Source organism: Esox lucius, chromosome 19, assembly GCF_011004845.1.
Source record: "Esox lucius isolate fEsoLuc1 chromosome 19, fEsoLuc1.pri, whole genome shotgun sequence".
In the NCBI taxonomy this organism is placed as follows: domain Eukaryota; kingdom Metazoa; phylum Chordata; class Actinopteri; order Esociformes; family Esocidae; genus Esox; species Esox lucius.
Window position 1 is genome coordinate 19,311,869 of NC_047587.1, and position 24,135 is coordinate 19,336,003.

Here is a 24,135-nt window from a genome sequence, read left to right on the forward strand (position 1 = left end):
TTGCAACGTCCAGCCAAGAATTGAGATTTTCTTTTTCAACAATGGCTTTCTCAATGCACTTTCATGACCAAGGTGAGTACTGTTATGCGGTAGTCACTTTTCTCAGTCACGTTGGCATATTGGGGTACTGTAACAAATGTTTCTTATGGTTAAGATCATCGTTAGAGCCACAGAATTTTTAAAGGCCTCAACTTAATTTCCAGAATTAAAAAGCTAATTTGCAGGAATTACTTCACAAATGTGACTAATTTGGAAAGCATACTTTAACTGCAATGTTAACTCATTTCTACATGCCACTGTAGATTTTAATGATAGACTATGTATTTTGGATGCGGTCTGTATATTAATTATGCTTTTAGACACCATTCGTCACAAAACATGAGGTTAACCCTGACAAACCTGGATTAAACATGAAAAAACATCAATCATGATACAGAAAACACAATAGTAAACAAAATAAAGAGATCATCTTTATTTATTCATATAACATAGCAGCAGAATTACAGAAATAATCACAAGAATGTCCAGAGGAAAGGCAAATGTCAACATTTCAAAATGTTAAATGTTCTCACTGAAGCAGTGATGAGATAAAACTCAACACTTAAACAGGAAAAGTAAAACTCAGAGTGAAAATTGTTAGCAAACTGACTGATAACAAAGCTCAGCTCACTGTTGGCGTTAGGAGTCATTATTATTATTATGTTTTTGTTTGATCTCATGTCAAGCTCTTCACAGCAACAACAGTAATGCTGATAAGCACATACCAATATAAGAGCTTTTCACAATACCTGGTTAGAACCATCTCCACCTCTTTTCCCTTTAACCTCACAATTATGAATCTCAACAGGCCTGAAACAAGGACAGGATAACGATACAAACAGGAATACAACATGTTTACAGTGGACAAGTTAAGCTGCACAGCAGTTCTAGTGTGAAGGTGATCACAGCTGAATCCAGATAACTGCACCCATTCATGGATGACATTAAAACAAGGTCAAAACACAGCATTTGCTATGACGTTACATAACTAAATGCAGATCACTGCCACTGACTAGACTGAAGTATTAGGATTGAGAGTCAGTCCGGCCAATAAGAACATCAGACCAGGATGATGGACAGTCATGAAACAGGGAATTTGATCAATGTATGACACTGAAGCTGTCAAACACACACTGCTGAGAACTTCACAAAAACTAATTTAGCCACTTTAGCTAACTATTATTCAAATGAATATGTAGTTATTCAAAAATGTTAAGTAAACAATAGGTCTAAAGAGTGCTTAAATGAAACCAGACACAACAAGAAAAAACAATACAAAATGTTTCCACACATGTACAATGAACTAAAGGCTCAAAATGATGCTAAAACAGTATATACTGTAGTTAGTTGGTCGGGGGCAGATGTGGTACTAAAAGATATTTCCCAAACTGTGAGGTAAAGTTACATTCATCACACTAACAGACATACACAGAGCTTGGATTTCTCTGTTTGTATGGCTTTGAGGCATTACTGTTCCACAATACCATGTGCTCTTGAAAATCTCCAATAGAAATGGAATGAAAGGCTCAAATTTGTGAATGATTGTGTGCCCACTAACATTTTGGATGGGTAAAACTGAATGTAGTGTTCAGAATAGTATCAATTTTCAATAGGTGCCACGATCTAAAACGTAGTACCGTGTCACATATGGAATCATCATTTTAATTCCATGCTTGGAACTGTACACACTTAGAAATGTAATGTATTATGGGTTGCCCATAGTCTACTTTAGACAGCTTGTGTTCTAGATGAACACCTTTTATTTTACCCACCTCGAAACAACTGGATTTCATGATACTGTAAACCAAATGTTTCAATTAAGAAAATATGTAATATGACTCTTGGGTAAGAAGCCTTCTAAATACAAATTTTCAAATGGAGAACCTTTTAAAAGATGATAAAATGTCAACAAATGGATACTTGAGCATAGGGAGCTGAGTAACTGAATAGGTCTCATTGCATCGGTTTTAATATGTCTGACTGTGGTTTGAAGATACAGTTACAGTAGTATCACCTTATGTCTAAAGCCAAGTAGAGCAACATGGTTTAAAATCCATCTTGATTTGGATGGAAAGGACATGAAGCAAAACTGTTGGGAATTGAGTAACTTACAAATGTAGGTGAGACTGGGGGAAACTATAACACCTACTGTATTGCTCAGAGACTAATTAAACTAGGCCAGTATTTCTTTAATACAACAAGCATACATGGGCCTCGAAAACATTAATATAATTTCTAGGTCTACAATATACAGAACACACTACCGATTCTGTCCTGACAAGTCCGGGTGTTCCTTTTCTTCCATTCCAGGGGCAGTCATACCTTTAGCTGGATTCAGATGTAACTCCTAAAATAAATCCAAAACTCACTAAACCGGAATTAAAATACTATTTAAGGACTTTTTATGCAAGTGACCAACATTACAGTCCTGTTTATGCCAGGCCAATTAGTACATTGTTTGTCTGATGGCACCCAGATTATATATTTACATCTATGGTACTCTACACCAAATCACCTTCAGTTTCAAGTAAAAAAAACATGTGTTTTCATAATCTGGCTACTTGTCTCCATTTAATTTGCACATTGTGTAACAACTACCCACAACCCTAACAGACAAACTTTGTGCCTTGCAAGAGAAAAGTCAAGTGACAAGTCGATCATGTCAATGTTTAGACAACATTTAGTAATTCAGTTGTTCGATTTTTATACATTAATGTTCAGGAATGTATGAGAACATTTCAGCTGGTGAAAGAACATTTCAACCCCCTCTCAAAAAAAAAAAAAAAAAAACTCTAGCATTCCTAATTTCTGTGACATATTCAAGGTGTTCCAATTTCCCCCACACTCCCCTACTTATAAATACCTCATATACTCAGGTTTGTAATTTGTACAAAAACTAGTTCATATTACCAATGAAAACTGCATCATTTAAAATTACAAGTAAAAAAAAAAAATGCATTAGAATAGTTTGAATGAAACAAATATGACAAGAGAATTAGAAAACAGGAGTCTGCCCAGATAGCATGTTGATACACTACCATCACTCAGCCTGCTCACCAGCTACTACTGGAGAAACACACGATCATCACCAGTAGTTATGAGTAGAAAATGTTAGTATAAACGTCACATTAGAAGTGTAAATACTCCTGCACATAGCACCATAGATAACGTGAGAATGGCTATCTAGGCTGCGTTTAGACAGCCCACTTCTGATACAGGCCTGGATCCATAGGGGGCAAAGCTGGGCATTGCCCCCCACCCAGATAGAATCTGTGCCCCTAGTTTTGTTTCCCCTTAAACACTGCAAATGGTATAGGAATTAGATATGCCCTCCCATTGATAAAAAATGCCACTAATTTTATCCTGGAGCCAGTCCTGTCCTGATCAGTTTTTATTAAATCAAAAACAAAAAGATGTGATGAGAAGGTCTGATATGAGGTCCAAATACCATAAATTGGGAAAAAAATAAAATAGGGCTGCCTGTGTAAATGCACCCTATGTAACAGATTTCAGGCCACATTCCAATATCCGTACTAGCATAACACCAGGGTTGGTGGCAATTCCAAATATATTTTTTTCCTCATTGAAAAGCATTGAAGAAAATTGGATTGTTAATTTCAGTGCGCTTCCAAAATGTACCCCAACCCAGCATAGCATACCTCATAGACTAGAGTAGCAGTTCCCAAACCTTTTTGGGCCGAGGACCACCAAATTACTGTCAAATGCTTAAGTATTACAGTTGTGAAGTCTAATTTTACCTTAATTACCTGCTTTACTTGTTGAAATGTAGTCCTAATCACTTAAAGTAAAAGATACATGACTATTATAATTAGTACATTGTATATTATAATAAGTAAAATGTACATTATGAAAATGCTAAATCCTTTATAATAACATTAAAACTCCTAACAGTTTTTGTAATTGAAGGAATCAACTCTTTCCTCACATAACATAATGAATGGATCACCTGCAGTAACACTGGACTACCAGGGGACAAACCACAGGCTGAAAACAACTGCTCTAGAGTACCTATGCATTGCTTTATAATAAATGTTATGCAAGTGTGGCTATTGGAGCAGAGCCTTTGTGTTGCAGTGAGTCCCTGTTGACAATGCATCGGACGGTAACTGCATGCCTACTTCACAGCTCTGCACTAAACACTGACAGTACTGCTTCAATATCTGTCAGACCAATAACCAGAAACCAAACAAAACCTACAACCACACCACACACACACGGTAAAACACAGTTTGTTAACTTACACAAGTTGTTACAGTACAGTAAGGTAAATAGTAGGCTACAGATAGCAATATGTTGTAAATCCTTCATTTAAAAAAAAAAAAATAACAAAAAAACGTCTATGTACATATGCACAAGCACGCACAAGCACACACAACAGAAAAATGTATGCTTTGTGGGGGTGTTGGCAGGGATATGAAAGCCTAACAGAACCTAGTTACAGACACCAAAACAAAGGCTGTGTCTTCACCATGGGAAGATCTGAATAGACAGACAGACACTGACTGGACCACTCAGTATAAATAGGCTTTAGATTAATTCCAAACTTCACACAGACATCTTTAGAAAAATCTCAAATATTACTCCAAAAATATAGTGACATGAAAAATTTACAAATGCATGGTCAATGTGTTGAAATGTATACCTTGACAAAAAACATTTGAATTTCATATTTTCTTTTTCCAACAAGTACAAACTGTCTCTAACCACACAGTCTATAGATTGATATAAGGATTAGCTGGTCACACAAAACAGTTTATAAAGTGCTTAATGTTTATAAAATCACAACGCTTCACTTCCCTTAGTAGAAAGCATCCTTCCATTTACAATATACTGGAAATGCTTCCATGTCCAAATCTAAAATCTACACCCCAAAACACAAAGTTGCACAAATGCACCAAAAACAACAATGGTGACAGCCTTATTAACTGTTAAGTGATATCTTGGAATAATAAGAGATCAGAGACTGGTAAATGTCAAAGCGATACGATGAGTCATGTTGGACTGATGCATCAACTGAAGCTGTGCTATCCCTAACAAGAACAGGGACAGACACCTATCTGTGTTTGATCTTCTTTCACTATACATATCACTTCTTAAAATTCTCTTCTTTCTCCGCTTCCAACCTTCTTTTTTCCTTAGCGGCTCTCCCCTTACATTAACACTCCACTTTACCAATTTATCAAAAAGCCTGTGTTTGTCTGCCTAACTGCCGGCCAGCTTGTCTGTCTATCTAACTGCCGGCCCGTCTGTCTGAATGTATGCATGTATGTACAACAGTCAGTCAAATTATTAATTAAAAGTATGAGTACTTCTAATAAAATCTGTAATGTCTTCATGACATGTCAGAGGATGTACTTTAAGCAGAAGACAAATCCTGTCCCCGACCAGTATGTGGTTCTAAGTGTAGTCAAACATCACCAGAACAATGTGTACTGTATCTGTGGTCACAGTAAAGATCACTGTTCCTGTAAACTCCCCAACAGGTCCTCAATCTTTTCCATGTCCTGGGAGGATCTCATTGATGTCTGCATGGGGGTCTGTAAACTGGTCTGCATGGGGGTTGGCAGACTTGTTTCTACAGCAGTCTGTAAATTGGTCTGCATTGCAGTCTGTGTGTTGGTCTGCATTGCGTTTTCTAAGCTACTCATGGGGTTTTGTAGACCAGTCTGCATGGGCGTCTGGAGGTTAGTCTGCATGGGCGTCTGGAGGTTAGTCTGCATGGGCGTCTGGAGGTTAGTCTGCATGGGCGTCTGGAGGTTAGTCTGCATGGGCGTCTGGAGGTTAGTCTGCATGGGCGTCTGGAGGTTAGTCTGCATGGGCGTCTGGAGGTTAGTCTGCATGGGCGTCTGGAGGTTAGTCTGCATGGGCGTCTGGAGGTTAGTCTGCATGGGTGTGACTGTCTGAGCCATGTTTGGGTCCAGTAGAGACTGAAGGTGGCTGGCTTGCAGAGGATTGGGGTTTTGAGTCCGGCTCTGGACTGACAATGTAGGACCAGAGGACGTCATCAGCTGAGAAGAATCTAGGGAGAAATATCAGCATTAAAAAAAAAAAAGATTTTGATATTTAAAGACTAAAGTACATTTTGGCTCTGTACACCACCACAATGGATTTGAAATGAAACAACCGAGATGCAATTGAAGTGCAGACTTTCTGCTTTAATTCAAGATGTTGAACAAAAATATTGTATGAAATGTTTAGGAATTGAAACCATTTTCATACACGTTCCCCTTATTTCAGGGGATCAAATGTAATTGGACAAATTAACACAATTATGAATCTAATGTGCATTTTTAATACTTTGTCAAGAGTCCTTTGCAGGCAATGATTGCTTGAAGTCTGGAATGCATGGACATCACTAAATGCTGTGTGTCCTCCTTTGTGATGCTTTGCCAGGCTTTTACTGCAGCCGTCTTCCGTTGTTGCTTGTTTGTGGGTTTTTCTGCCTTAAGTTTTGTCTTCAGCAAGTGAATGTATGCTCTATCCGGTGGAGATCAGGAGATTGACTCAGCCATTGCAGAATATCCCAAATTCTTTGCCTCTGGGTTGCTTTCGCAGTATGTTTTGGGTCATTGTCCATCTGTAAATGAAGCGCCATCCAATCAACTTAGCTGAATTTGGCTGAATCTGAGCAGACAATATATCCCTATACACTTGGAAGCCATACATGCCCATGCCATCACACTGCTTCCATGTTTTACAGATGATGTGGTATGATTCAGATCCTGAGCTGTTCCAAGCCCTCTCGATACTTTTTTCTTCCCATCATTCAGGTACAAGTTGATCTTAGTTTCGTCTGTCCAAAGAATTCTGTTCCAGAACTGGGCTGGCTTTTTTAGATGTTTCTTGGGAAAGTCTAATCTGGCCTTTTTATTCCTGAGGCTTATGAATGGTTTGCACCTTGTGATAGTGATGGCCAAACGAGGCTTCATGAGCGTTATTTTGGCAGCAGAATATTATGCTGGCAGCACTCAATAAAAGCAATCATTGAACTTTTATAAGGCAATATAGTTAATCTAGAAACCAGGCAAGCCTAGTTCAGCCGTCCTGCAATAAAAAAAAAAAAAGAAAACATTTGCTCTTCTAGGCCGGCTCTACGCGGTCCGACAAAAAGAACAGTATTGGAAAGGACACTAAACATAAAATGTACAGACCACATTTTCAACTATATTGCCTTATATATTTCAATGTTGGCTTTTATTTTGAAAAAGAAAATCGGAGTTAGCGCTGCTAGCATAATATCCTGCTGCTAGAACGGTAATGAAGCCTTGTAAGGCCATCACTACCTTGTGGTGAGCTTTCTGTATTTGTTCTTGTGAAGTCTTCTCTTTATGGTAGACTTGATAATGATATGCCTACCTCCTGGTGAGTTCTTCACTTGGCTTGGTGTTGTGAAGGGGTTTTTCTATACCATGGAAAGGATCCTATGGTCATCCAACCACTGTTGTCTTCCGTGGACATCCAGGGCTTTTTGTGTTGCAGGACTCACCAGTGCATTATGTTTTTCTCAGGATGTACCAAACTGTTGATTTGTCCACTCCTAATGTTCCTGCTCTCTCTCTGATGGATTTTCTTTTTTTGCAGCCTGAGGTTGGTCTGTTTCACTTGCATTGAGAGCTCCAAATTCTGATTCCGTGCGGTAAATAGTTTTCGATAAACCATAATTTTTTATATATAATTAAGTTTTGTTGGATTGACTACATGGTGTTAATCAAAGGGACTTAATCCAAATCAAATACATTTTTATTCTACATTGTAACAACCAAATGTGAAAAAGTGCTAATTATGCAATCCATTGTGAATAAGACAATATTCACCATGAAACAAGCATACTCACCATTTTGAAGGCCAAAAACAAACAGGTTGGGTTGTCCTCCTGGCTGGCCAACATTCCCGCTTACCCCCGTCTGGAACAGCTGCTCGGGGGGTCTATGACCGGGGGACGATGTAGTATTCTGCAGACCCACAACCCCTAGCCCACTCTGCATTACAAAGAGGGTTGCCGCTGCCGCAACTTGGTTTCCTAGTTCTTGTGTGGCTATGCTGCTCTGCAGACCAGACAGGGAACCCTGTGACAAGAACAGCTCCACCTGCTGGCTGGGAGGGCCACTGCTTGCGCTAGAACCCACCTGCATGGGCTGCTGCCCCTGGAACAGACCCTGTTGAGAGGGACTGTTGGAGCTAGTGGTCCCTCCTACTGTTGAGCTCTGATCCTGGAAAGACATGGGCTCTGCTGGGTCGGTCTTCACACCCACCATGGTGGGCTGGGAGAACAGGAGGGAAGAAGGGCCTTCCTGGGTGCGAGCATTGCTGTTGCTACCCATAGTAGAACACTGGGCTGGGGTACTGAAGAGGAGGGCTGGGGGAAGTGCCTGTGGGTTGAGGGAGGCAGTGCAAAGGAGGAGGCCTGTAGACTGGGGCTGAGAGTGCTGACTAGAGGACAAAGTGTTAGACTGGAACAAGGAGCCCTGCTGGGCCATGGCAAGCTGCTGCTGTTGCTGCGGTGTTTGTGGTATTTGTGTCTGCTGCGGGGACTGCTGCTGTTCCATGGGGGTGCTGTGTGTCTGCTGGGGGTGAGGCTGAGCCTGGAACACTGACACCGTCTGGGGCTCACTGGAGGAAGTCTCCATGGAGGACAGGAACGCCAGCTGCTGACTGCTCTCCTGGCTGGAGAGAGTATTTGGAGAAAGGAACAGTGTGGAACCTGAGGCCTGCTGTTCCTGATGGAGGCTACCACTGGACAACACAGTAAGAGTGTTCTGGAGCAGTGCGGCCTGGACCTGGCGCTGAGGGCTTGGGGTGTCTGATAGGGGCCTAGGGGACTGGAAGAGCTGCTGAGGGGGTGATGTGTGGGAGGGGGGCTGCTGTGGGAATCCAGAGGTCTGGATGGTCAGTAGCTCACCAGCCTGCTGGAGAAGAGACACAGGCTGCTGCTGGGGCTGAGACGAAGAGTGGATCTTAGGCTGGAGCAGCTCTGCCTGGAGTTGCTGCTGGAGGTTCTCAAACACCTGCTGCTGCTGTAACTGTTGTTGTTGATGTTGCTGCTGCTGCTGCTGTAACTGTTGTTGTTGATGTTGCTGCTGCTGCTGCTGTAACTGTTGTTGTTGATGTTGCTGCTGCTGTTCCCGCTGTAACTGTTCTTGATGTTGTTGTTGTTGCTGCTGCTGGTGTAACTGTTGCTGCTGATGATGTTGCTGCTGCTGTAACTGTTGTTGCTGCTGTTGTAGGTTTCCAAGCACTTGTTGCTGCTGCTGACGTTGTTGTTGCTCCTGTAGCTGGATGTTGCCAAGGACATGCTGCTGCTGTTGAAACTGTTGATGTTGCTGCTGTAACTGTTGCTGTTGTATGTTTCCCAGTATCTGTTGCTGTTGTTGCTGCAATTGTTGTTGATCATGTGGCTGTAGCAATAATTGTTGTTCTAGCTGTATGTTGCCAAGGACTTGCTGTTGGTGTAACTGGTGATGCTGCTGCTGCTGTATCTGCTGCTGCATGTTACCTATGATCTGTTGTTGTTGTAACTGCTGTTGTATCTGTTGTTGCTGTTGCTGTTGTTGTTGTTGTTGTTGTTGTTGTATCTGTAGGTGCTGTTGGCTGGCCAGAGGAGCCTCAGTGCTCCCCAGTCTCAGACTGTTCATGGTTTCCTGGACGTGTTGCTGCAGGGAATCGGTGGAGGGTGTGGGACTGTAAAGCACTGAGTTGAGTTGCTGTCCCTGGACGTGTTGCTGCAGGGAATCGGTGGAGGGCGTGGGACTGTAAAGCACTGAGTTGAGCTGCTGCTGAGCTACTGCTGCCTCCAAGACCTGCTGTACCAGGCTGCTGCCCCCCGCCTGGAGCTCCCTCACTGCCCTCTCCAGCTGGGCCACCCCATCCTGCGGAAACAGAGGAACCTGGGTCTGGGAGGGGGACATGCCCACTACCACCAACCCACCGCTCGGGTTGGAGGGCTCCTGAGGCAAGCTCTCGTGGGGGTCCCGGAGGAACTGCTGGGGTACCTCTGGGGGCACAGGTGGTAGTGTGGTGCTGTCGCTGGACACAGAGAAGGAGGTGATGGGGGCGATATCCTGCTTCTGGATGGTGCCAAGGGGCTCCAGAGAAGGGAATACGGGGGCCTGGGGGAGGTCCACATCCCCAGATTGGAGGGGCATTGGGCTGGGGAAGGACTCTGCACTAGGCAGGGTGCTGGAGCTCAGCTCCAGGGTTTGCTGGACCGAAACAAGCGTATCGGGTGACTGAGAAGAAAAGAGATCAAAGATAACTTTGAAAAAAACACTTCCTAAAATTTGCCAATAGCTATGGATCTAGATGTTTTCTTTGATACAACTGTAATGTCCCAAGAAAACCATCCAATTAAGCCATAAGGCACATTCTTTTTTATATGTGTGATTTGTTATAAAATAGTCATACAATAATCCTTGGGAAAAGGTCAATACATTGCTCTTACATTGAAGACTGTTGTTGATGGGGTATTACTGGACACCTCCATAGGAGTGACCTTCTGTCGTTTGATCAGTTCACCAGCAGACTGGGCTGGCTCAGAGACCAGAGGCTTGATGTGGTCCTGGAAGGTGCAAGCATTGGCCAGAGAAGACCCCTCTGTCTTAACAGACCTGTCCAGGGACTTCTCTGTAGTGTGACAGAAGGGAAACACTGGTTGACCCTGAGACAAACAAACATTGTATACCATACAATAGCAGGAGCCTTTCTTGGCACGCAATACTCCCTTATTACCAAGTTCCCACAGATATAAAGCAGGAGATGGGAATTCTAAATCCTTACCTGGGACCAGTTCTAAAAAGTCAATCCACCTAACACTGTGTTATGCTGGTACCCGACAGAACAATGTTGCACATAATGTGATTAAAATACATTTTGCCATGAAAATAACACTGATGAATATAATCCGTATCAGGCGTGATCCTATAGCTTTTGAGTTCAATATGATTAGAATTAAGTACACCATTCAACCGTCTGCATCACATAAGCCAGCTCTCTTCTGGCTAGCTTGCATTAGCCAATGTTATATGGCTTGCTCTTACATTCAACACTGGCTGCAGACTCATTATTGCAACTACCTACACACCCATCTCCACTAACAAAAATCTAGTGTGGTTGGATTTATAACACAATCCCTCTCCAAAGCTAATGAGCACAAGCAGAACAATAACAAAAATATTATTTTATATTAGATATGTTCTCTACATTAACTTAAGTTCTAACCATTTCTCAATGTGCTCTACCTTACAATATTCTTTACTTTATGTGAAGTATTATTTAAATACTGATGTTTTCCCTGTGAAAGTGTACAAGAAAACACTATACACCGCAGGTTATTTTTGCTCCCAAATCTCTAATGTTGTTTGCATGATGCAGCCCCAAACCATGACACTCACAACCATGCTTCACTGTAGGTAAGAAACACCTGTCTTTGTACACCTCACCTGGTTTCTGCCACACACGCTTGACACTATCTGAACCAAATAAGTTTATCTTGGACTCATCAGACCACAGGACATGGTTCCAGTAATACATGTCCTTAGTCTACTTGTCTTCAGTAAACTGTTTGCGGGTTTTCTTGTGCATCATCTTTAGAAGAGGCTTCCTTCTGGGACGACAGCCATGCAGACCAATTTGATGCAATGTGCGGTGTATGGTCTGAGCACTGACAGGATGACCCCCCCACCTCTTCAAGCTCTGCAGCAATGCTGGCAGCACTCATACGTCTATTTCCCAAAGACAACCTCTGGATATGACGCTGAGCACGTGCACTCAACTTCTTTGGTCGACCATGGCGAGGCCTGTTCTGAGTGGAACCTGTCCTGTTAAACCGCTGTATGGTCTTGGCCACCGTGCTGCAGCTCAGTTTCAGGGTCTTGGCAATCTTCTTATAGCCTAGGCCATCTTTATGTAGAGCAACAATAATTTTTTTCAGATCCTCAGAGAGTTCTTTGCCATGAGGTGCGATGTTGAACTTCCAGTGACCAGTATAAGAGAGTGTGAGAGTGATAACACCAAATGTAACATACCTGCTCCCCATTCACACCGGAGACCTTTTAACACTAACGAGTCACATGACTCCGGGGAGGTAAAATGGCTAATTGGGCCCCAATTTGGAAATGTTCCCTTAGGGTGTACTCACTTTTGTTGCCAGCGGTTTAGACATTAATGTCTGTTTGTTGTGTTATTTTGAGGGGACAGCAAATTTACACTGTTATACAAGCTGTACACACTACTTTACACTGCAGCAAAGTGTCATTTCTTCAGTGTTATCACATGAAAAGATACTTCTTTCATGTGTTTCTATTGATAGATTTAAGGTAAGATTGCTAACAAATTGCTCCATTCTGATGTACAGGGGCTGTATGAGATCAGCTTATCTATGAATCTAAGTGTACAAACCTGAGTCTGGGGTGTATGTGAAGGGCTGTATGTCGTGTGACCTCCCAGCATTGGTCATGATGTAGACACCCACAGAAACCGCAGAAGAGACCGACAGATTGTGGTAGGGAGGAACGGTCACTATCACATGGTTCTGGTGGGCACAACAACATCGTTAGGGTTAGGACGCAGCCTGTTCATGATCTGCATGTTAGACATAATCACTGAGATCAATAGTTACCTGGTGGAACAGCTCCATGTCAATTTCTGCCTCAGCCTTCCAAGAGTTGTCATCTGGAAATAAATATTTGAATGTGTCTTAACCAGAATGAGCCAGAATGAGGAGACATCACAGACACCTCACGGAGGAAGAAAATTGGAAGAAAGCTGGCTTCGTGCTGCTACCTGCTGGGTTCTCTTGGAAGATGACCTTGGTTCCTTTGAGGAAGTTCTTCCCTATGATGAAGAGCTCCTCTCCTCCTCTCACTGAACAGCTATGAAGACTTTTCTTCAGGATCTCTGGCACACCAGCTGGCTGGGCTAGAGAACAACACAGATGAGTTCTTTAGAATTGCAGTTTACAAAACCCTGTTATTGGAGAAACAAAGTGTTCCAGCTTTTGTTCCAATCATACAGTAAACTGAATGTCAAACAGTAAACATGCACATATTTATATCTACTTTACTCTGGGTAGCTTATTTACAGTGCCTGCATGATTGTATGTAACATTATTGGATTAAATACAAGCGTTTTATTTATTATATCTTAAACAAGTGTTTTTACTCCTTGCTCTATGCTCTCTTTAAAACAAGATAGCTGTATAAAACTAATAAACAAGTTTTTTTTCATGTGCATAAAGTATAGCAAAATATGCTTGTTTTACTCCGTAGTTTGACATGTTCTATTCTAAACTGTTTTGATAATTATTAATAACAATGTAAAATAGCAACTTTAAAAGAAACACTAAATAGTATGCTTTACTATGATGAATTTACCCAGATTAAGAAACATTAATAGTGTGCTGGAATATGTTGAATTTATCAATTATTTATCATTGCTCTATGGGGGAATAAGTAAAGGTAAGACGTCCCTAAGAGTCTTATAGAAGGCAGTAAAACAAACACAACATAATTATAAATTAATGAATTGAGTTTGACTGGGGATGTATTTCGCTGCAAGTTTCTATGACACTCATGGCTCGATCCAACACAGCTGTAACTTGGGGAATGCCTAGCATGCTCGACTGTAAACCAACTCCTTGCACTAAACTAGCATGCCGTTCCTAACCGATTAAAATGCAATCAACACCAACCGCGCCTCTGTCAAGCCATTTCACACCTGTTAATGTATGATATTTCAGTTTCTCATCAGGGACATCCCCAGAGATTCATGGATAGGGGGGGCTAAGCCTCTTTTTGGGGGCTCTGGGCATACTTTCCAAAACATATTTTGGACAACGGGTATAAAATCTATCTACAGTTTATAGTTAATGATATACATATTCGGTTTGTAAACGCAATTGCTCTGAATCATTTTGAAACAGATTTAGCCATTAGTCTCTTAATCTCGGAATGAAGACATTAAAACATTTTTTTATACTTAATTTATTTGAAATTTCCGTGTGCAAATTGAACACTTCTGTTCCTCACTCTAAACGTTCCTTTTCAAAAAAAATTTAGAAAGGAAAGACAAAGGTGCAGTGGTCTCTTTATTTTTTCCGGAGCTGTAGACTGAGGGCAATTTGATGAAATATGTAAAATATGGGCGGAGCTTCCCTGTGTGGATTTTCCCTGCCGCAGGCAGACAGACCTTAGCGCTAGAAATGGCCGATAATGGGGGTAATGGAGAGTAGGGAGACGTTTGCTACTACAGAAGGGAGCTCGCTTCATATGAGCGACTTATGTTTAAAGCATCAAACTCAACCGAACATGCTGCCAAATTAAAATGATTCTATACAATTTCTATATAATTTGTAGGACGTTTAAGATGTGAAGGAACGGATGTGGAAAAAAAGACACCACCGAGAAAATATATTGACTGATATAATGATTTAGCGGGGGCTAACGCCCCCCTAAAATAGTATTATTATATGATATTAAAACAGTATCAAATAATTGAATTTCACAGTGACAAAAAAAGAAAATTTCACCCTAAACGCTGTTGAGTATTGTGTGTAGATGATCAGGAAACTGAGGTACTGGAACGATCAACATTGAAAAAGTTCAAGGGGGTAGACTGTCTATAGGCACTGTATTTGTGTTTGTATGAATAGTATGGTGGTTGGTTTACTCACTACAGAGGATGGGTGAGGAGGTAGTCTGCAGGGTGAGGACAGACCCATCAGGCTGGGGGATGTTGACCCTGAAGGCCAGCCTGGCCCGGGTGCTCTTCTTCTTGGAGCCAGCCACCCCAATACGAGCCTCCACATCCGCGTTACGCAGCTTCAGGATCCCCACACAGTCAACCCTGCAAAGAGTTAACGTTCCAGGATGTTCATATGACAAAACAAACTTTAACACATTGATATTTCACCAACGCTTACATTTCTGAGAATCAAATGAATGCGTCCCTTACGCTAGTGTCATGGCGTTGCTTGGCTCCAGAGGGACCTCGATGACGGTGGTTCCCTCAATGTCCACCTCCTTGCAGGCAGTGGTGTTGCGGCCTGTTACCCGGCAGGCCTGGTAGAACCCATGAGGCTTCACTCTGCCTGTGTCACTGGCCACAAACACCTGCAGCACCACCGGCTCACTGACGCCATCCAACTGGAGAGAGATGGACGAAGATGAGTAGAGTTTAGAAAAGACAACACAGTTCAACAGTAAACCAATCAACACTTAGCACAATGGCTATGGACATTCTCAGAAATAACCATTTTACACATCTACAGATGACTGACTGTTAGAAAACATCCCTCTGCATTCGAAAATGCTAGACCAACGCCTGACTAACCAAACTAATGGAATGTTTAAAAAAAAAAAAAAAAAGGGGTTGGTCTCCCACCTTGACCGTGGGGAAACCCTGCTGGGTGCGGTCTTTGACAGATCCACGGCTGCCTTCAGTCAGATAGCGTGCCCGGTGTTGGGTCTCCGGCTGCACCAGGATCTTCAGCTCCTTGCCATCCATCTTTTGGGGGTACTGACCTGATAGCAGGCCTCCCTTCAGCAGGCACCCAGCCTCCAGGGAACTGGAAAACAAACCCCACTTAACTCAGGACACCTCCATTAGGCTTCCAGAACATTCGATGATGCTACTTAGCTGTAATATTGTGTGCAGTGGTGTCGATGCCAGATCAACCAAATCTTTGGCTATGTGCAGAATCCATAATATTTATGGATTTTTAGTGTAGGGTAATTTCTGTTGGTTATCAACATTACCAAGAAATGTCATTATATTTTTATGTTTTAGTCATTTAGCAGACGGTCTTATCCAAAGTGATTTACAGTAAGTACATACATTTTGTAAGTGCTAGGTGAAACAACCACACACTTTAGTAGCGATTTCTAATCGATAAATTAGTAAGCAACAATGTCAGTGCTGGAAATATGACCATACAAATTGAACATAGTAACAAATAAAATGACCATACAAATCAATTAAAAAAAACGAGTTGACAAAAGACAACAACAGACAGCCGTTGGAAGTAAACCTCGTACTCCATAAAAAGGGTGAGAGGCTGCTATCCTAGCCTCCAAGGGAAGCTGGTTCCACCATTGAGGTGCCAGGAAAGGGACGAGTTTTGACTGTGTGGATTGGGAACTGCCCCAAAGGAGTGGGACAACCAAGACCTCAGAGGTGGCTAAACGAAGAGCCCGGATAGGGATGTACGGTTTAAGCATTGCATGAAGGAATGGAGAAAAATTCTCCACTTATTCATAAGCAAGAATCATAGGCTTGAAGCAGATTCAAGCTTCCACAAAGAAGTGTGGTGACATGGGAGAACTTGAGTAGGTTGAACACCAGGCAGGCTGCTGCATTCTGAATGAGTTGCAGGGTATGTTTTCACATGCTGGGAGCCCTACCAAGAGTGAGTTGCAGTAATCCAGAGGGGAGATGACAAGTGCCTGTACAACTACCTGTGCTGCTTCCTGCGTGAGGTGAGGTCGTACTCTATGAATGTTGTAGAGCATGAACCTGCTGGAGCGAGTTATGGCCTTGATGTTAGCATTATTTTGGGAAATTCATGTTCCTGTTGGGGCAAGAATGTCAAGGGCAGCAGAGAACCAGATGAATTTGTTCTTGTTGAAAGCAGAGCAACACTTCCAAACCCTGCAAGATTGCAGGTATTCTACATGGGTTGACAGGACTGGGAAGAAGATTTGAAAGGTTGCAGCAACGTAATTGGGTTGTCTGTAGAAATGAGGAGGGGAGAGTTGGACAGGGGCAGGAAAGAGACAATGCACAAAAACTATTTTACTTTACTTTTTAGGAGATGACGTCATCTCAAGCCCATCAACAAAAAATGGTTGATATGGGGAAGCAAAATCAGAAAGCAAAACGTTTGAGTACGTTGTTGCTAAAACGTACCTAGGTTCTACAGATAAATTCTACTTATAGCTCCTTTTAATAACGACAAACATGCAGTCCATTGAACCTACCTAGGCTTGGGGATGGCCTTGTCTGGGCCCAGCTGAGACAGGACAAAGTGTGGGGCCTTGGCACTGTCTGCATCGAACACATCCATGCTGTCCTCTGGGTGGGCAGGCTTGGGCCCGGGGCGCTGGCGGGGGGTGCGTTTACGCGATTTGCGTGGGAGCTCTGTGTTGTCATTGTAGGAGCTGGAGCTGACTAGGCTGAAGTTAGAGGCCGAGTCATCAGCCCAGATGCTACTGCTGTGTTCAGAGTCTGGGCCGGCTGGCCCGACCTGGGCTGGATCCTCCTGGCATGACATGCTGCTGTCATCAAACAGGTCCTCCGGAGGAGGGGAGATGCTCAAAACAGGCCTCCGCTTAGAGGGGGTGTTCTGGGGCTGCTGTTGCTGGGCTCCCACCCCTGCGTCTCCAGATCCAGAGCTAGTCCCACTGTCACCATTACCTCCAGGGACGGCCATAGCCCCCTCCACCCCCTGCATCTCTGGTCCACCCGGGGCTCCAGAACCCTCTTTGGGGGCACCGCTAGGGTTCTGGTGGTGTTGAGTCTGGTCCGTCGCTGAAGACGAAGGGGCTGTGCAGGAGCTGGGGCCTCCCATGGCCAGAGGGAAGGATGGAGAAGGGCTGGAGGTGGAGGAGGAGGCATCTGGAGTGTAGACGGACCACAACGTTAGTACACATGTCAACACAGAGCAGGCTAGCAGTCCCATTCAAGCAGCGGAGTTTGTGCACCGTTTGTCCAGATTGTCCGCTCTTCCCAACTCTAAGTTCATTTAAGGTTTTTTGTTGTGTGGCGACATGCCAGAGCACTCTGGAGTCTGTCAAATTGTCTGAAGTTAAAGTTGAGAATGGTACAAATAGATCCATGTTTCCCCCATTCTAATGTTTAATTCCTACAAAAACTTGTTCAATAAAATCAATGTGACAAAACTGACATGCTTTGTTTACCAAAAACTAAAGCAAGCTTTTAAAATTGTTACATACACATTGCCAGAAACAAAATCAACAAAATCTGGTCAGACTTTTCTCTTAACAGCAACATTTGCAAACTAATGATGTGGTGCCAAATTAAAATGTTGAGGGGGGGCTACAGCAGTTGGTGCATACAACAGTAGGCCTACACAGCAGCTGGTGAATACAGTATTAGGCCTACACAGCGGTCTGAGCATGCCAATTGGAGGATTGGGTTGGGACTGAGCGTAGCCATGGTAACAGAATAAACAAGGCTCTGACCTATGGAGCAGTGACCTGCAGGCCATTTTATATGCAGACACCCCCTGCCTCAGAGGGAGGGAACTTCCTGCAATACAAATAAGACAGCCAATAAGCAACAAGAGAGCTGATCAATCAAGACTCAACTTCCTGAAAATCAGCAAATTGGGTCAATTAAATATTATAGTGAGGATATAGCTTTGTCCGCGACAAGTCAATGTTCGAAGCTTCCCTGACATCCTTGTGCAACCAAATAAAATGTTCCGGTCAACAGAGACATATCCAATCTTATCTAGCAGCTATATTTAAGGGTTGGTAGGTTGAAACTGTCCTTTTGCTTATGTTCAAAGGCCAGTGCATTAAAAATAATTTGAGATATTTATACAGTAAATAATACTCTAAAATAGGTCTGAGCAATGAAGCAATAATTAATCGTCTGTGTTCCTCACTACAAAGCTTTAGAAGGATTTTTCATCATTTGGGCCACCTAAGTGAAACAGGCTCTATGAAATAGATGGTTTATGCTATGAAGTGATAACGGTCTTTTGGTGCATAGCAAGGATTTCACAAACTCCTTTTCCTCACACACTTGCACGCACCCCATTATAAAAACAACAATTATATCCAGGGGAGCTTTAAAACCTGTTTTAATCCAAGTTCTACAGCCCATGGGCGAAACATTTGAGTCCATTTTAGACCACACAGTAACACGGAAGATAACTACCACCAGGCCAACAAGGGAAAACCCCAGATTTTAATTATTAGTTGATAAAGGACCCATTCTCAATATATTGAATATGCCTCTGTTAATGGGAAACATTTTGGTAAAACCGAATGGTCTAAGGTTTGGTTGATTAAGGGTCCCGGGCCTGGAAAGCTTCAACAACAAGATGAGGGGTAAACAATGGCTCACAGTAGACAAAGCTAGTGTGGATAGACATTTTTAAGTTGGCTCACTGTAATGATTTGAAGGTGCTTGGGGCCAGCTGTGGCAGATATGCTGTGTGAAAAGCTAAAGCGCTCCAAAGTCTTTCCATTTAAATTCAGCACATCAAGACACCCACCATCTCAGATTGTTCTAAAACTGGTTCTGTTGTTAGAAAAAGATTTGATTAGCATTCCTGCAACATTATTTTGTAACATTTTGTTAGTTGTATTTGATCTTTGAGAAATAAACCATTTGATTGCACCTAAATTGTCTTGCAAACGTACATTATTCACGTACGGCAATAAATGTAGTACCCAAATTCTAATTTTAATCAAACTACTCCCTACCATTACGTAAGACATAAGAAAACCAACAATGTTCAAGCTAGTCCCACCCAAATAACCAGTACTAGTTCTGTTTGAGAAGTAATTATTTAGTCAACCCATGTATTATTTTCTTGTTTAGGTCCACCTCTGAAGATTGATGCATGTTACTTCTACAACCCCATTTCCAAAAAAGTTGCATAAAATGTAAATAAAACAGAATGCAATGATGCGAAAATCATTTAAATACTATATTTAATAGAAAACGGTACAAAGACAACATTTGTTGAAACTGAGACATTTTGTTTCTTGAAAAATGAATGCCCACTTTGAATTTGATGCCAGCAACACATTTAAAAAATGTTGGGACAGAGGCAACAAAAGACTGGAAAAGTTGTGTAATGCTAAAGAACTAAACCTGGTGGAATATCACAACTAATAAGGTCAATTGGCAACAGTTCAGTAACATGATTGGGTATTAAAAGATTATTCCAGAAAGGATGGGTCTGTCAGAAGTGAGGATGGGGAGATGTTCACCACCTTGTGAAAGACTGTGCAGGCAAATTGTGCAACAATTTAAGAACGTTTCTCAACGTAAAACTGCAAAGTTTGAGGATCTCATCTATATTACACAATACAATTAAAAGATTCAGAGAATCCTGAGAAATCTCTGTATGCAAGGGACAAGGCCGAAAACCAATATTGGATGGCCGTGATCTTCGGGCCTTCAGGCAACACTGCATTAACATCAGACAGAAGTGCAAAACTGTCCTGTGGTCTGACGAATCAAAATCTGAAATTGTTGGGAATCATGGACACCACGTCCTCTGGACTAAAGAGGATAGAGACCCTCCAGCTTGTTATCAGCGCACAGTTCAAAATCCAGCATCTGTGATGGTATGGGGGTGCATTAGTGCACATGGCATGGGGGACATGCACATACGTGAATGTACCATTAATGCTGAATATACACAGGTTTTGGAGCAACATATGCTGCCATACAGACAACATATTTTTTAGGAAAGGTCTTGCTTATTTCAGCAAGACAATGCCAAACCACATTTTGCATGTATTACAACAGCATGGCTCTGTAATAAGAGAGTCTGGGTACTAGAAATACAATCAAGGAGACCTCGAACTGTGCAGCAGTTGCAATCCTATATCAAGCAAGAAATGGAATACATTTCACTTTCAGAGTATTGTTAAAAGACGTGATGACACACATTGATAAACATGCCCCTTTCCCAGCTTTTTCTTTTAAACGTGTTGCTGGTATCAAATTCAAAATGGGCATGCATTTTTCCAAAAACAATAACATTTCTCAGTTTCAACATTTGATATGCTGTCTTTGTACTATTTTCAACTAAATATAGGGATACATAAATTATTTGCATATCATATCATTCTGTTGTTATTTGCATTTTATGTAGCGTCCCAACTTCTTGGGAAGCGGGGTTGTACATATACACAGAAAGGGCGGGACTGTCGATGCCCACATAGAGGACAGCAATAACAACGTTACCTTTTCAGAGATGAGTCTGTTGTTGAGGGTTGACATGGGTTTGACAATTCCACTGAAACTGTCAGAGTCCAGACGTCATTAGTATTTGGAAAGGCACACAGACATTATCAAATAGCTTAAGTTTGGCGTCTCGGTTTCCATTTGGAGGAAGCTCCCTACATATATAAATTACAATCTAAATTCCAGCTGCGTATCCATCATAGAGATAACACATATACTCTTAACATGTGTCGGCGGTACTGGAACATTTGGGGACTTTATTTTGCATGCAGTAATTTCACATGTTGGTCTCTTTAGCAAATGAGTAAGCTGTGTTGCCTGGGACTTTTTAAGGGTCAAAACCATTGATTCTGGAACAGCAGGGTAGCTGGGTTCCAAAATGGAATCCTATCACTCAACTTATTCATATTTGGATAAATGTAAACCTACTTTGCAACTAAAATTGTTTAATTTTGTTGAATAAAATACAGAAATAAAACCAAGCCCGGTTTGAGAAAATACTGTGTTGCCTAAATAAATGACTATTTTTCAAGTTTGCAAGTAGAGTTGCTTTATTGTAGAACTACCTGAAAATGATGCTTTAAATTACATTTGAAATGCATCCGGCGGATCTACCACAGAACACAAAAGCTGATGCTCATATAGTGTCATGTTTTGGACGGTATGGGCTACAATACAGCACTTTTTGCTAGATGAGTGAGAGAGAGAGACTTGTCAAAATAACCTGTCAACTGGACGCAATGTGGAAAAAGCAATGGTTTAATGAGATGACAAAATCAAATACCATTTGTCCATAAAAAGAAGTAAATGGGTAGACTGCAGTTGTACTGTTAAATTGAACGCTTCTGGCTCTAATTTTGTAGAGCTGTTTTTTCTTAACCATGAAAAGGGTAGTTAACTTGAAGGCTGGTGTTTAGCTATGGGAAATAGAGATTTCCCTGGGCAATGTGTGTGGTCAGATTTGAATTGGAGCCTGCCTACCCACACTCACTGTGACCCTCCCCGGCATCTGGGATGGGTGTGGCACGAAACTCACACTGCAAAATAGCACCGATCTTAGCATCTAGAGCTGATAATATTACAATTTCTTATGACAATTAGTAAAAATGTACTACAAGCTGTTACAGCAAATACAAGTTTATGTCCCCAAAAGAGTCATCAAAGTTTCAAGGGCCGAGTCCCCAATTTTCACTACGACCCTGGTGCCCTCCTTAATTATTAGGACAGTAACAGGGTTCATTCTGATTCAAAAAGGGTCTTAGATGGTAGGTGCAGCAAGTGGCACGGCAATAAATGAGTCTGCCTAGTCGCCCTACATAATTAGAAAATGTGCAACGTTTGTTACTTTCTTCATTAAGGGGGGGGAATTCTTTGCTCATCCACTGTACTGGTTTTCGACGGGGCTCTTACCCTATGAGGAACGGAGCCTGCTGGTTCTGTTCTACCTCATTGTTAATTAGACCCACCTGGTGTCCCAGGTCTAAATAGATCCCTGATTAGAAGGTTGCAATGCAAAAATGGAGTGGAAATGGCTTGGAGGGTCAGCATTGACTATCCCTAGTCTATGACATAACAAGGCTAGCAAGTGTTTGCGTTCTTCTTTATTGAACAAGCTGCTTTTGGCATGCATAATGTTTTTGGGCTGTGTCTGAATAATTGATTCTGATTTATATGCATCATGACCGCCAGCTTTACTTGGACTGTAACATCTTTGTTCCTTGTGCGGTCAGACCACAGCAACTGACTCAACGCAAATGCAAAGCGTAGAATAAAGACCAGACATTTACAGCATTTTCTGTGCATGCACTAATAAGGCAAACAAACATCTGCAAAATAAGAGACACGGTGAGAAGCAAAGTGTCCAAATATGTTGGTATTGTTAAAAAGGGGGAGGGGTCTATGTACAAAACATATGTCTGAAAATACCCTCAAATTACATCAGTGTGTTAATCCCATAATCTTTGTATAATTTCAAATCGTTAGTGCTCTAGAACAGAGCCAAAATAACAAAACTTGTGCAGTTCATTATTTGACCTATGACACGGCAACTCCTAAAATAATACCCTGAGGCACATTTTTTTTTTAAAGGAATATTCAGAATTTGCTCCCATCTTGTGGAAGCTAGCTAAATAACAGCAACAACACAGTAAAACCAATTCTCCCCTTGTTCTGCATTGGCCGAGGGCTTTTGCTTGTCCCCGTCATTGTTCATTTTAAGAGATGACGTCGCTGTGTGCCTGTGGCAGGGAGTCAATGAAACAATAACTAATGAAACAACATGAAACATTGTTCAGTCCACTGAGTACAATTATTGCCTGATAAAATTAATGAAACGATATGGGCAATTTGACTGGTTTAAATGGTATTTCATAAGAAGGCTAATCACACATTTAAGTAATCGGTGATGTAGAAGTAACAATACTCCTGTCCCGAGCAGCCTAAACAAAAAAACATGGACAATTTCTCGTCTCAAGTCCTTAACACCAATATTTGAATAAGTTAATCTAAAAAATAAGACAAATCTATCGCACCATTAACCCAATAAGCGTTGCTGATGTGGACTTGCTAACTAGCTACAGCATAGATAATCCCATCCGATTCTGTCACGATTGTCTGAGTACGTGAGCAGCGTTGAGCTGTTGGAAATCCCGCGCATCACTCTCGGAGCGGATGTTGCGCACTGCTCCATCGTTCCAAATCTTTCCCAACCGCTTTGTGAAAAAAAACTAGTGCACAGAAAAAAGAAAAAAAAAACTACCCCTCCAAATTTGCTCTAATCATTTTCTGTTTAAAGTCATAATTTAATACAGGGCAAAATATATATATATATTTTTAAATAATTTTAGGGGCCAGGCCAAGGGGCTCGGTCTTAAGGGGGTGCAGCATTTGGCACCAGGGCAATCAGCCAGGGTACTAAGGCCATTCAATCAAAATGGACTCGCAAAAAGACCCCCCAATTATTATAGAAAAGTGATTAAATAAAGCCTGGGTACAATATAATTCTTACATCCACATTGTTCACCCTCCCCAAAGGTAGACTATCCAAATGTTTTTTTTTAATTATTGGTCCCATTATCGGCCAGTTAGGATCAATTTAATTGTTTCATCAAAGAGATACAACCCATTGCA

At 41.8% G+C, this 24,135-nt stretch overlaps 1 protein-coding gene across 3 annotated transcripts in view; it reads right to left on the bottom strand.

Moving 5' to 3' along the window:
• Window positions 1-457: 457 nt before the first annotated feature.
• LOC105022230 (nuclear factor of activated T-cells 5) overlaps window positions 458-24,135 on the bottom strand; it is a 38,515-nt gene continuing 14,837 nt past the window's right edge. The window contains exons 1-13 of one of the 3 annotated variants that reach the window (XM_034288221.1): window positions 21,007-23,691; window positions 19,191-19,323; window positions 18,255-18,321; window positions 17,031-17,667; window positions 15,436-15,619; window positions 15,007-15,197; window positions 14,726-14,898; window positions 12,838-12,972; window positions 12,674-12,726; window positions 12,454-12,586; window positions 10,499-10,680; window positions 7,895-10,286; window positions 458-6,079 (exon numbers count right to left, since the gene is read on the bottom strand). In XM_034288221.1, the coding sequence (XP_034144112.1) occupies window positions 5,517-6,079; window positions 7,895-10,286; window positions 10,499-10,680; window positions 12,454-12,586; window positions 12,674-12,726; window positions 12,838-12,972; window positions 14,726-14,898; window positions 15,007-15,197; window positions 15,436-15,619; window positions 17,031-17,620 (4,596 nt within the window). In that variant the 5' untranslated portion in view covers window positions 17,621-17,667; window positions 18,255-18,321; window positions 19,191-19,323; window positions 21,007-23,691 and the 3' untranslated portion in view covers window positions 458-5,516. Of the gene's footprint in view, window positions 6,080-7,894; window positions 10,287-10,498; window positions 10,681-12,453; window positions 12,587-12,673; window positions 12,727-12,837; window positions 12,973-14,725; window positions 14,899-15,006; window positions 15,198-15,435; window positions 15,620-17,030; window positions 17,668-18,254; window positions 18,322-19,190; window positions 19,718-21,006; window positions 23,692-24,135 lie in introns of those variants that run through there. The other 2 variants (XM_034288222.1, XM_034288220.1) reach the window with 2 other exon arrangements.